This window comes from Salvelinus sp. IW2-2015, linkage group LG17, assembly GCF_002910315.2.
Source record: "Salvelinus sp. IW2-2015 linkage group LG17, ASM291031v2, whole genome shotgun sequence".
NCBI classification, from domain to species: Eukaryota; Metazoa; Chordata; class Actinopteri; order Salmoniformes; family Salmonidae; genus Salvelinus; species Salvelinus sp. IW2-2015.
In genome coordinates, this window is record NC_036857.1 from 13,512,383 (window position 1) to 13,526,641 (window position 14,259).

At 42.3% G+C, this 14,259-nt stretch overlaps 1 protein-coding gene across 3 annotated transcripts in view; it reads right to left on the reverse strand.

Annotated features, from left to right (window-relative positions):
* Nucleotides 1-9,163: 9,163 nt before the first annotated feature.
* Nucleotides 9,164-14,259, reverse strand: part of LOC111976776 (interferon-related developmental regulator 2) — a 28,044-nt gene continuing 22,948 nt past the window's right edge. For 2 of the 3 annotated variants that reach the window (XM_070447859.1, XM_070447860.1), the window contains exons 7-12: nucleotides 14,007-14,185; nucleotides 13,661-13,769; nucleotides 13,199-13,327; nucleotides 12,906-13,034; nucleotides 11,863-11,955; nucleotides 9,164-11,479 (exon numbers count right to left, since the gene is read on the reverse strand). In XM_070447859.1, the coding sequence (XP_070303960.1) occupies nucleotides 11,399-11,479; nucleotides 11,863-11,955; nucleotides 12,906-13,034; nucleotides 13,199-13,327; nucleotides 13,661-13,769; nucleotides 14,007-14,185 (720 nt within the window). In that variant the 3' untranslated portion in view covers nucleotides 9,164-11,398. Of the gene's footprint in view, nucleotides 11,480-11,862; nucleotides 11,981-12,905; nucleotides 13,035-13,198; nucleotides 13,328-13,660; nucleotides 13,770-14,006; nucleotides 14,186-14,259 lie in introns of those variants that run through there. The other variant, XM_070447861.1, reaches the window with a different exon arrangement.

Below are 14,259 nucleotides of genomic sequence, written 5' to 3' on the forward strand. Positions count from 1 at the left end.
TGTGTGTGTTCATCACTGGAAGTTCACCTCCTCAGGAGGCCTGTCCTTTAAAATCTTTATGTCTCAGCCTTGTTGATGTGGACCTGGAGAGGGTAAGAAGAGGACTGAAGAATACAGCTGGAGAGGAGGAGAGGGACTGCTCTCAAACTACAGCTGCAAGCAGCTCTCCCACACGTTCTTAAAACCCCATCCATCTTGTATGTATCCATTCCCCTTGGCTACTAGTAGAGCCTTGGTTGACTCCCTCCCTGAGCCATCCCTCCCAGCCATACAACCCAACAGAGGGCTGAAGTGACCTAGCTGCTTGACCCCAGCTAGCACACACTCTAAATGGCCCCAGTGAGAGAGACAGATAGACAGCGGTCTGTGGACCATTACTGACCTATTGAACACAAAGCTGTGAATTTCTCTTTTTCTCCTGGACCAAAGACTGTGTGGGTTCACAGGCATCCTATTATGTATGACCTCTGACCTCACAGTGGGTTGGGCCTCAGATGTGTGGACGAGCTACATGGAGCTGGTCAAAGGTCCAGTCTTCACAGAGTAGTAAACCTGAATCAGAGGAGGTAGCTGCTGCCCAGTTCCCACCACACTGGTCTTCATGGTCAGAAGGCCCTTTGGAGTAGCCCACTCTCCCAGACACACACTCCACAGACAGAAGGAAGTGCATGACACTCAGCAGACAATACCAACAGCAGATACAACCCTCACAAAACCCACCACAAAGAATACATAACCCTCAAACACCCACAGTCCACATCACAGAACAAAAACACAGGGCCATATTTCTCCAGATCAGCCCACCTCTCTTGATCTGCGACACTGGGTCCAGTCCTGTCCCCCTGCAGCGCTCGTGTTTCCTTCCGTCTGCCTCCTCTCTACTGGGTTCTGATCTTATGTTTTAACCATCAGGGTACTACTTCTGCCTCCCCTCTCTCAGCATGGGCATGACGTCAACAGCAGAGGTTCAGACATGATGATGACTTAGCCATGCTGCTGCCATGGTCAAAGACAGCATCGGCCAACAGCCCCACCACCCACTAGTGGTCTCTGGTGGTGGATAGCAGAACTGTACCACAGGGTGGTAAATTGAACTCAGGTTGCCTAGCTCAGATGATTAACCAGAACCACATTTACAGACAACCATGAAAAATGGTTAAGCGATGGTGGCTCGGGTTCAACCCATCATAAATTATAATAATCTATAAGTATTGCTGTTTTAGAGCTAAAGTAACAGTAAATGTCATATTGAAATACAATTGTCATGAGAAAATTCTAACCAGGAGCACATTTTTTAAACTGCACTTTCCCCTCAGATTCTATCATACATTGTTTTTGGGGTCTTTCAATGTCCCAACAGGAGGGCTGAAGTATTGGATTCTACACCATCTGTAGCTGCCTGAAGCAGAGTGAGTGACAGTTTTATCTTCGTACTGGGTGTGAATGGCATCTATGAAGGTGTACTGGCTGTGTCACCTGTGTATGTAGAGGTGCGAGTGTTCCCTTGTGGGAGTGAGTGTTGTCTGAACAGCATATTATAGTATATTCTCCCTGCAGTTGTTGTTCGACTGTATCAATGATATTACCTCAAGTTTCTTGAATGCTTTCCAGAATAGGACTTAATATCTGCAGTAAGTAAATCATCCACTCACTCTCTCCTAGAGCTCACAAAGGCTCCTAGAGCGTACGATTTATAATCAACGCTAGAGGTCGTCATATATTCAACAAAACATTTATTGCTAACATAACACGATGCAATCGCAGAAAAATTACACGCCAGAAGAACACCTGGTAATAATGATAACGATAACTAATAAATCAGTAGAACACAATAGTCTACGAACAACTGAAATGCACAACGGGAGTACAGTGTGCATGTCTTAATTCCACAGGTCACTTCTTTGTGTGTGTGTGTGTCTAGTCATACCAGTAGAGGCTCAGTGCAGGTGCTGTTGGAACCACAGCACCACATTGAGTGTCAACACGGGCCAGAGAGTGACCGTCCTCGGCAAACCACACACAGAAAGGGGGCAGCACAGTTGTATTCATTAGTGCACACCGTAACGTTTGCAACAGAAAACAAAAATGAGGTAGTCCCTCCTCTCTGTTTGTTAGTTTTGCTTCCATTTAGTGCCAAATTAATACGGTCCAGAGTTAACACAAGTCCACAAACCATCTAAGAACATGGCTTTTGAATAGAAGTCAATTTCAGGATAGTAAAACATATGCTGTCTGTCTCTGTGTGTGTTATGGATGAATAAGTATTCAGACCCCATGACTTTTTCCACATTTTGTTACGTTACAGACTTATTCTAAAATGGATTCAAAATAAATAAATCCTCAGCAATCTACACATAATATCCCATAATGGCAAAGAAAAAACAGATTTTCATACATTTTTGTAATTATATATATTTTTTAAAACAGAAATACCTTATTTACATAAGTATTCAGACCCTTTGCAAAATGATTTTAAAACTTGGAGTCCCCCTGTGGTAAAGTCAATTGATTGGACATGATTTGGTAAGGATTTAAATATTAATACATTTGCAAAAATTWWAAAAAAMCTGTTTTCGCTTTGTCATTATGGGGGATTGTGTGTAAATTGATTAGGAAAAAATTATATTTAATCAATTTTAGAATAAGGCTGTAACGTAACAAAATATAGAAAAGTCAAGAGGTCTGGATACTTTCCGAAGGCAAGTACTAGTCAAAAGTTTGGACACACCAACTCATTCAAGAGTTTCTTAATTTTTACTATATTGTAGAATAATAGTGAAGACATCAAAACTATGAAACAACATATGGAATCATGTAGTAACCAAAAAAGTGTTAAACAAATCAAAATATATTWTATATTTGAGATTCTTCAAAGTAGCCACCACTTGCCTTGATTGACAGCTTTGCACACTCTTGGCACTCTCAACCAGCTTCATGAGGTAGTCACCTGGAATGCATTTCAATTAACAGGTGTGCCTTGTTAAAAATGTTGTGGAATTTCTTTCCTTTTTAATGCGTTTGAGCCAATTAGTTGTGTTGTGACAAGGTAGTGGTGGTACACAGAAGACAGCCCTATTTGGTAAAAGACCAAGTCCATATTATGTCAAGAACAGCTCAAATAAGCAAAAGGAAACGACAGTCCATCATTACTTTAAGACATAAAGGTCAGTCAATGCAGAAAATGTCAAGAACTTTGAAAGTTTCTTCAAGTGCAGTCGCAAAAACCATCAAGCGCTATGATGAAACTGGCTCTCATGAGGACCGCCACAGGAAAGGAAGACCCAGAGTTACCTCTGCTGCAGAGGATAAGTTCATTAAATTTAACTGCAACTCAGATTGCAGCCCAAATAAATGCTTCAGAGTTCAAGTAACAGACACATCTCAACATCAACTGTTCAGAGAAGACAGTTTGAATCAAGCCTTCATGGTCAAATTGCTGCAAAGAGGGAGAATTACAACAATGGAGCACAGAGAGAGCACAGAGGGAATGGGCCAGTCTTTCCAAATGTGTGCGTGTTCGTGTGTCTGTGCATTTACCCTCCAGTTCCTCCGGGCGCTACTGAAGACCAGCACTCCCCACTGTAGTCCAGACCATCCCGGCTACTTCTCCTTAATTGAGGGTCTGGGATAGGGGCTGGACAGAGGTCTGGAGGTCATGCTAAGGACTGGGGGCTTGACAGGGATCTGGAGGGTCGAGGTGAGGTGGTGTATTATTTAAGATACTTTGAAGAGGTAGGGTTTCAGGTGCTTTCAGAAGATGAGAAGCGACTCTGCTGACCTAGCCATCAGATTGTTAAACAGCCATCACTAGCACAGAGAGACGGCTGCCTACCTACAGACTTGATATCATTGGCCACTTTAATAAATGGAACACTAGTCACTTTATGTCAAGAGACTTTTCAATCCCAATGATAATAACTATCAATCAATAGCTTTGACCAATCCCCGAGGTTTGTAAGACCATGGGTATAATAATAATTAGGCAAAGACTCAGCTTATGCAAAAGGTTAGTACAGTTTATTCAGAGAACGTTCTAAAGTCAAGAATACAAAGACATMCATTTTATACATTTTTTACATTTACATTTTAGTCATTTAGCAGACGCTCTTATCCAGAGCGACTTACAGTAGAGTGCATACATTTTATTACATTTTTATATACTGAGACAAGGATATCCCTACCGGCCAAACCCTCCCTACCGGCCAAACCCTCCCTAACCCGGACGACGCTATGCCAATTGTGCGTCGCCCCACGGATCTCCCGGTTGCGGCCGGCTGCGACAGAGCCTGGGCGCGAACCCAGCCCAGCCTGGGCGCGAACCCAGAGACTCTGGTGGCGCAGCTAGCACTGCGATGCAGTGCGCTAGACCACTGCGCCACCCGGGAGATTATACCATGCTCCTTAATTACGCACATACTTTCACACAAACAGTAGATATCCTACGCACATTCATACAGACGAACAGTAGGTGAGTTGTATCCTTCTCCAGAGTTCTCACCACTGTGTATCACTACCCAACCGACAGTTCCATTCCCCCGAGATTAGAGAAACCTTGAGAAGTACTCCCTGTCCTATCATAAGTTTCTCAGAGTTCTAGCCAGGTCGGTTCAAACACAGTTTAATTGTTCTCGGTACTTTCCTAGGCACACACACACACACACATTTATCTCCCTCCCAGTCCAACCTAGTTGGACTTATGTTTAATACTTAAATTATTCCTTATACATGCTACATAACTATAATCCCTAATRGTTAAGTTTCTGGGTAGAATTATTTAATCATTATCTTTAAGCATATAAATTATTTTATCACTTTAATAAATGGAACACTAGTCACTTTAATGATGCCACTTTAAAAATGTTTACTCATCTCATATGTATATACTGTATCCTACACTTTCTATTCTATAGTATCTACTGCATCTTAGCCGCTCTGTCACTGCTCCTCCATATATTTTATATATTCTTATCCCATTCCTTTACTAGATTGTGTGTATTAGGTTTTGCTGTGGAATTGTTAGATATTACCTTCAGTTGAAATTGGAAGTTTACATACACGTTAGCCAAATACATTTAAACTGTTTTTCACAATTCCGGACATTTAATCCTAGTAAAAATTCCCTGTCTTAGGTCTGTTAGGATCACCACTTTATTTTAAATACAATGTCAGAATAATAGTAGAGAATTATTTCTTTCAGCTTTTATTTCTTTCATCACATTCCCAGTGGGTCAGAAGTTTACATGCACTCAATTAGTATTTGGTAGCATTGCCTTTAAATTGGGTCAAACATTTCATGTAGCATTCCACAAGCTACCCACAATAAGTTGGGTGAATTTTGGCCCATTCCTCCTGGCAGAGCTGGTGGAACTGAGTCAGGTTCGTAGACCTCCTTGCTCGCACACGCCTTTTCAGTTCTGCCCACAAATTTTCAATAGGATTGAAGTCAGGGCTTTGTGATGGCCACTCCAATACCTTGACTTTGTTGTCCTGAAGCCATTTTGCCACAACTTTGGAAGTATGCTTGGGGTCATTGTCCATTTGGAAGACCCATTTGCGACCAAGCTTTAACTTCCTGACTGATGTCTTGAGACGTTGCTTCAATATATCCACATAATTTCCCTTCCTCATGATGCCATCTATTTTGCACCAGTCCCTCCTGCAGCAAAGCACCCCCACAACATGATGCTGCCACCCTGTGCTTCCCGGTTGGGATGGTGTTCTACGGCTTGCAAGCCTCCCCTTTTTTCCTTCAAACATAATGATGGTCATTATGGACACACAGTTCTATTTTTGTTTCATCAGACCAGAGGACATTTCTCCAAAACGTACGATCTTTGTCCCCATGTGCAGTTGCAAACTGCACAAGTCTGGCGTTTTTAATGGGGTTTTGGAGAGTGGCTTCTTCCATGCTGAGCAGCCTTCAGGTTGTGTCGATATAGGATTCGTTTTACTGTGGATATAGATACTTTTGTACCTGTTTCCTCCAGCATCTTCACAAGTCCTTGCTGTTGTTCTGGGATTGATTTGCACTTTTCGCACCAAAGTACGTTCATCTCTAGGAGACAGAACGCGTCTCCTTCCTGAGCGGTATGACGGCTGCGTGGCCCATGGTGTTTATACTTGCGTACTATTGTTTGTACAGATGAACGTGGTACCTTCAGGCTTTTGAAAATTGCTCCGAAGGATGAACCAGACTTGTGGAGGTCTTTTTTTTCTGAGGTCTTGGCTGATATCTTTTGATTTTCCCATGATGTCAAGCAAAGAGGCACCGAGTTTGAAGGTAGGCCTTGAAATACATCCACAGGTACACCTCCAATTGACTCAAAATATGTAAATTAGCCTATCAGAAGCTTATAAAGCCATGACATCATTTTCTGGAATTTTCCAAGCTGTTTAAAGGCACAGTCAACTTAGTGTATGTAAACCTCCGACCCACTGGAATTGTGATAGGGAATTAATCTGTCTGTAAACAATTGTTGGAAAAATTACTTGTCATGCAGAAAGTAGATGYCCTAACCGACTTGCCAAAACTATAGTTTGTTAACAAGAAATTTGTGGAGTGGTTGAAAAACGAGTTTTAATGACTCCATCCTAAGTGTATGTAAACTTCCTACTTCCACTGCATTAGATACTGCTGAACTGTCGGATCTAGAAGCATAAGCATTTCGCTACACTCCCAATAACATCTGCTAACCATGTGTGTGACCAATACAATTTGATTTGAGGTGGCAGAACAGAGTGCTTGGGTTGGGGTGTAGGGTTTGAGCATAGCCTGAAGGTAGGGAGGGGTAGTTCCTCTTGCTGCTCCGAAGGCAAGCACCATGGTCTTGGAGCGGATGCGAGCTTCGACCAGGCAGGCTGCAGCATTCTGGAWAAGTTGCAGGGGTTTGATGGCTCAAGCAGGGAGCCCAGCCAACAGCGAGTTGCAGAAGTCCAGACAGGAGATGACAAGTTCCTGGATTAGGACCTGCGCCACTTCCTATGTGAGGTAGGGTCGTACTCTATGGATGTTGCAGAGTACACACCTGCAGGAACGAGTCACTGCTTTGATGTTTGCAGAGAACAACAGGGTGTTGTCCAGGGTCACCCCAAGGTTCTTTGCACTTTGTGGGGTAGTTTTTCTCATGCCATAGTTGCTCCATATCTGAAAACAAACAGACAATATAAAAGTAAAAGCAAACCTTTACGTATTGTATCAGAGTAGGTGAATGAATTGAGGCAAAATGTGACTGAYACACCCAGGACACTCCAAGCCGCGTACGAACCATCCTGATCTCACGAGCTTACATTCTGTTTCACTACACGGCTATCAGGATGGTTCGTACGAGGCTAGACCACTCCATCCTTACCTCTAGAAATTATTGTCCCACCCCGATTGCTGGCTCCCCTGACAACCGCCTTCAGACCTCCAGAGTAGGAACTCAGCAACCTAGTTGAGCAGGGAAAAGTAAGGCAGCTTTTACATTTACAGCAGGGAGAGCCTACAACATCTTTATTCATCCCTCAAGACCAGTGATGGAAAAAGTACCCAAAAGTCACTGTAGTAAAAGTAAAGATATCTTAATAGAAAATGACAAGTAAAAGTGAAAGTCAGCCAGTTAAACACTACTTGAGTAAAAATAAAAAAGTATTTGGTTTTAAATATACTTAAGTATCAAAAGTAAATGGAATTGCTCAAATGTACTTATGTGTCAAATGCCTTATAATATGCAAACCAGACAGCACAATTTAAAATATATATATATTTTTACAGATAGCCAGAGCCAGGCACACTACAACACTGACATTAATTTACAAACAGAACATTTGTGTTTAGTGTGTCCGCCAGATCAGATGCAGTAGGGATGAACATGGATGTTCTCTTGATAAGTGCGTGAATTAGACCATTTTCCTGTCAAAATATAACAAGTACTTTTGGGTGTCAGGGAAAATGTATGGAGTAAAAAGTACATTATTTTCTTTAGGAATGTAGGTAAGTAAAAGTTGTCAAAAATATCAATAGTAAACTAAAGTACGTATACCCCAAAAAACTACTTAAGTAGTACTTTAAAGTATTTTTACACACATACTATGTAACATCGTCCAAAGGCATGACAGCACCAGGAAAGTGTGAGGTGGGGGCTTGTCTGTGTGTCTGCTACTCAAGAGACTGCAGGGTGGTAAGCTCTTCACTGTCCTCTTCTTGAATCAGTGTCCACTGCTGGGTATTGTGCAGTCCGTTTCCACTGTCTCACTTTGGCTCCACTCTGAGTGCAGTGTGTGGAGAAGTTTGAAAGATGTATTTTTTTTTTTAAAGGTACATTTTAAAGCAAAAAGCATGCACGAAAAAAACTGATTACACATCAGCTTGTGCGCATATGGCTTTTGTATAGTTTAATCAGTGTGTGTGAGAGAGCTCACCTGTCGACAAATAAAAAAAACTAGTAATGCAGCTTAGTATGCATCCTTCTGGTTCAGTCGCAGTCACGAAGGCATAATAGGAATGGGATACCCACTATATTCCTTGTACAAAGTAATGACAGCATCGGGTTCCATTCGTACCTAGGTGGGAGGGGCAGTAGAGTTAGTTAACAGAGACCTGCAGCTGTCGACTGGTTTTGGAAACACTTTTACACTGCATGCAATTAGCAAACTAATCACATTTATCGATTCGTTTGAACACAGGTGATATGAAGCAACTCGTGCATGCAACGAACATTAATTATCTGCTTAAATGTATAACGTTTAGAGAGCTGACTTAAAATCAATAAAGATGGAACAAAATTGTCAAATTTTGTTTGAAATTATTACTTCTAAATCTGCAAAAAATGCAAGAATAATTTCTCATCTTTTACCAGGGGCTCCATGTTGACACGGCAGATGATACCATTTTGTGCAGAATKAGATTTAGCAGAACAGGGGTGATGGAAGAGACCAAACGCAAGGGGGCAGCAGCAACACAACACTGAATTGTTGTCCAGTGTGGATTCACAAAATGAAAACGTTCTCCTTCCCTATCAAATCCAACTAGATATATTAATACCGTGGGCCGCAGCGATCCATAAATGGTTACTTTTCATCCCTTGCCTTTGATCTGTACATTACAATGTCAACATTAAAACATTTAAAATAAACACTCAGTGAAAATAATGAATGCTTATATAGATACAACAGCCTTACTGTGTTATTACTTTTATCCATAATCAATTTATTTGCCTCATCCTTTGGGTTACATAGCATTGTTCATCAAAATACATGGCAATCTTGGAAAACATGATCAGGTATATGGCACTTTTGTTGTTCGAGTCCACTCCTAGAATACATATGTATTTGTATAGACAATGAACAAAAATATAAACCCAACATATAACAATTTCAAAGATTTTACTGAGTATCAGTTCATATAAGGAAATCAGTCAATTGAAATAAATTCATAAGGCCTTAATCTATGGATGTCACATGACTGGTAATACAGAAAATCATCTGTTGGTCACAAATACCTTTAAAAAAAAGTAGGGGCATGGATCAGAAAAAAAATAAAAAGAGTCYGTATCTGGTGACCCCCATTTGCCTCATCCAGCACGATGTCTCCTTCGCATAGAGTTGATCAGGCTGTTGATTGTGGCCTGTGGAATGTTGTCCCACTCCTCTTCAATAGCTGTGTGAAGTTGCTGGATATTGGAGGGAACTGAAACACGCTGTTGTACATGTCGATCCAGAGCATCTCAAACTTGCTCAATGGGTGACATGTCTGGTGAGTAGGCAGGCCGTGGAAGAACTGGGACATTTTCAGCTTGCAGGAATTGTGTACAGGTCCTTGTGACATGGGGCTGTGCATTATCATGCTGAAACATGAGGTGATGGAGGCAGATGAATAGTGTGACAATGGGCCTTAGGACCTCTTCACGGTATCTCTGTGCATTCAAATTRCCATCAATAAAATGCAATTGTGTTCATTGTCCATAGCTTATGCCTGTCCATACTATAACCCCAACACCCCCATGGGGCACTCTGTTCACAACGTTGACATGAGCAAACCACTCACCCACACAAGGTCATACATGCTGTCTGCCATCTGCCCAGTACAGTTGAAACCAGGATTGACCCGTGAAGAGCAAACTTCTCCAGCTTGCCAGTGGCTATCAAAGGTGAGCATTTACCTACTGAAGTTGGTTACAATGCTGAACTGCAGTCAGGTCAAGACCTTGGTGAGGACGACAAGCATGCAGATGAGATTCCGAGACAGTTTCTGAAAGTTTGAGCAGAAATTCTTTGGTTGTGCAAACCCAGTTTCATCACCTGTCCAGGTGGCTGGTCTCAGACGATCCCGCAGGTGAAGCCGGATGTGGAGGTCCTGGGCTGGCATGGTTACACGTGGTCTGCGGTTGTGAGGCCGGTTGGACGTACTGCCAAATTCTCTAAATCGACATTGGAGGTGGCTTATGGTAGAGAAATGAACATTACATTTTCTGGCAACAGCTCTGGTGGATATTGCACACTCCCTCAAAACTTGACACCTGTGGCATTGTTGTGTGACAAAACTGCACATTTTAGTGGCCTTTTATTGTCCACAACACAAGGTGCACCTGTTTAATGATCATGCTGTTTAATCAGTTTTTTGATAATCCATCCTCCTTATCTTGGCAAAGGAGAAATGCTCACTAACAGGGATAAAAAAAAAATTGTGCCCAAAATTTGAGAAATAATCTTTTTCTCTGATCTTTTATTTCATCTCAATGAACACAGGACCAACACTACATATTGCATTTCTATTTCTGTTCAGTTTACATGTATAGATTATATGCACAACCAACCAGCATAGAAATATACATGAAAACACCCAAACTTACATTTTCTTTGTACTCTTCCCATATCTGAAGTCTGTAAACAAAACTTATTTTAAAAATCAATGTACTGTTCTCCCACTTCCAATAAATTAGAAAATAAAATACTGTACATGACCAGAAATGGTTAAGATATTCTTCCGAAAATATTAAAAAAGATACAATAAACCACCTTTGTTTGATTTTCAGGCGTCCCGTAGGTGTCATGATTTTATTATGTAGTGTTAAATTACAAATAAAAAAACATGCACACACACGCATTTGCATTGTCTGCAAAGTCCCTGGTTTGGCAGCAGCCATTGTGTCCTGTGAGATGAGTTTGGGCAAGGGGCCTGTTCAGGAGGGTGTAACGTTACAGAACATTCCTATAGAAATGTACTGTGTAGAACAGATAGGATTGTCTGTCATTTGGAAAAGGAAATCATGTCAGCTCTATTCATTACATTTCTATCTGCAACGTTACAAATGTTTCGCTTCAATAAATATACCCCAGTATTCTTCTACTCAGAGTCTCCATCCTATGGGGCCAAGGCACGTTCCATCAATTCCTCTCCTCCATTCCTCTCTTTCATTCCTCACATCACATCTGCTCTCTTGTCCCTCACTTTGTTCCTTAGTTTAGTCCTGGCTTTGAAGGCCGCTGAGTTGAACAGATGCTGTGAGAGAAATAAATCAACAGGTTCGATTTACACCATTCAAAATGAAGAATACCAATATGGAGGGCAGGTTTCTATTGGGTCCTGTGAAGACTAGGCAAACCCATAAACATTTTGTTTAACCGACATATATTTAATTAGACAGTGGAGATCGCACATGATATGCACTGTGTGGTTGTTGAACAGTATTTTCTGGTGTTAGGGCAGTGGTAATGGTGTTAGGGCAGTGGTAATGGTGTTAGGGCAGTGGTAATGGTGTTAGGGCAGTGGTAATGGTGTTAGGGCAGTGGTTATGGTTTTAGGGCAGTGGTTATGGTTTTAGGGCAGTGGTTATGTGCTGGTGGGTTTGCAGACATTTTAAAGTTCATAGGACATGGGGTCACCTTCTCGAAACGGGAGATCTTGCTGGCTTTGACAGAGGAGTCCAGAATCAGAGGGGGTCCCAGGCCAAAGATATCCCTCAGCAATGGATTAAACTACATAGGCAAGACCAGGCACACCCTTAAATATCATAGAATGACAAGCTGACTATTAGCAATTACTAAATGATACATGAGAAAGCATAGGTAAACAAGCATCAAAAACCTTTGAGAAATTTGATTAGAACAATGTTGGTTGCAGAGATACTTGATATCTCTGCTGTAAAAAGTACACTGCTCAAAAAAATAAAGGGAACACTTAAACAACACAATGTAACTCCAAGTCAATCACACTTCTATGAAATCAAACTGTCCACTTAGGAAGCAACACTGATTGACAATAAATTTCACATGCTGTTGTGCAAATGGAATAGACAAAAGGTGGAATGCACATTTGTGGCCTGCTGGAGGTCATTTTGCAGGGCTCTGGCAGTGCACCTCCTTGCACAAAGGCGGAGGTAGCGGTCCTGCTGCTGGGTTGTTGCCCTCCTACGGCCTCCTCCACGTCTCCTGATGTACTGGCCTGTCTCCTGGTAGCGCCTCCATGCTCTGGACACTACGCTGACAGACACAGCAAACCTTTTTGCCACAGCTCGCATTGATGTGCCATCCTGGATGAACTGCACTACCTGAGCCACTTGTGTGGGTTGTAGACTCCCTCTCATGCTACCACTAGAGTGAGAGCACCGCCAGCATTCAAAAGTGACCAAAACATCAGCCAGGAAGCATAGGAACTGAGAAGTGGTTTGTGGTCACCACCTGTAGAATCACTCCTTTTTTGGGGGTGTCTTGCTAATTGCCTATAATTTCCACCTGTTGYCTATTCCATTTGCACAACAGCATGTGVAATTTATTGTCAATCAGTGTTGCTTCCTAAGTGGACAGTTTGATTTCATAGAAGTGTGATTGACTTGGAGTTACATTGTGTTGTTTAAGTGTTCCCTTTATTTTTTTGAGCAGTGTATATTTATCTCACAAACACTTCTAGACCTAGAGTTTGTCCTAACCTGAAGGTGGTGTCTCACTCCAGACTCCAGCACCTCTTTGAAGGCATCGTAGACCCTCCTGCGCATCCAGCTGTCGATGTAGATGCCCTCCACACCAAAGCAGATCTTCTCCTCTGTGAAGTCCTCATTCTGCACAGGAGGGGGAGAGAATATTTCCATATTAAAATCAACATTATATATATATACTCCTCACACTGACCTATGGTCTCCAGTTAGAGAGACTGGTCTGGTGTGAATTTTAAACCCATTAAGCAACATTCGAAGTGTATGTGGAGGGACGGGTGGTTCCTCACCTCTATGTAGTGCAGCACCTCTCTGAATATGGAGCGCTGTTTCCTTCTGTCGTTCTTGGCACGGTGTTTGTTCCCGTCAGTGGCAAGACCTTTCAGGCACTCACACAGCATGTCGCTGTCTTCAAATTCCTACATAGAAAAACACTCAAGGATAAGGAGGGATATTTCCTCACTTCCTCTCCATGGGATCTACATTGTGTTTGAGCCTGTGTGAGTAAGACCAGGGACTTTATTCACAAAGTGTCTCAGAATAAGACTGCTGATCTAGGATCAGGTCCTCAATGTCTAATCTTATTGCTTCTACACCTGCATTGCTTGCTGTTTGGGRTTTTAGGCTGGGTTTTCTGTACAGCACCTTGAGATATCAGCTGATGTAAGAAGGGCTATATAAATACATTTGATTTGATATTCATTGTGATCAAAAAGGCTAAACTTACTGGTTGGTCACTAGGCAGAACATACCCTCTCTATATCTCTTCCCAGTTCAACCAGCAGGGCGATGGTTTCCCCCACAGCAATCCTGTAATTCACATCGCTGCTCTCGAGGCAGGCCTGTAGCTTGAGTAGATGTCTGAGCACAATAGGAGACAGAGGAAGTGAGATGAGCAAACCAACAGGTTAAATTAACTTTTTATTGAAGGTGCCATATTGCTGTTTTTCCCCTCATTGGCAAGATCCTGTCTGTATCTGAAATAGCAGCCTATTCCCCATTTATTCCACTAATTTGGCCAAATATACTGCACTACTGTAGTAAATGGGGAATGGGTGTCATTTAAGACACTGCACCTGTTCTGTGTGTTTCACTCACAGGTCTAGCAGCACAGTGAGGCGGGAGGCGGGGCAGAGGGTGACGAGTAGAGCCCAAGCGTGCAGGGCAGCGCTGTGGAGCCCAGGGGCACCGGCCTTGGGGGTGGGCAGGGTGCCCTCACAGCTGGGGTACGACGTGGTGAACACACTTTCCAGATGACTCATGGATTTTACCAAGTCCTGCCAGAGCGAGAGCGAGCGAGAGCAAGCGATTTAGACAGACAGTGAAAGAGAAACATTGCCATACTACGTTT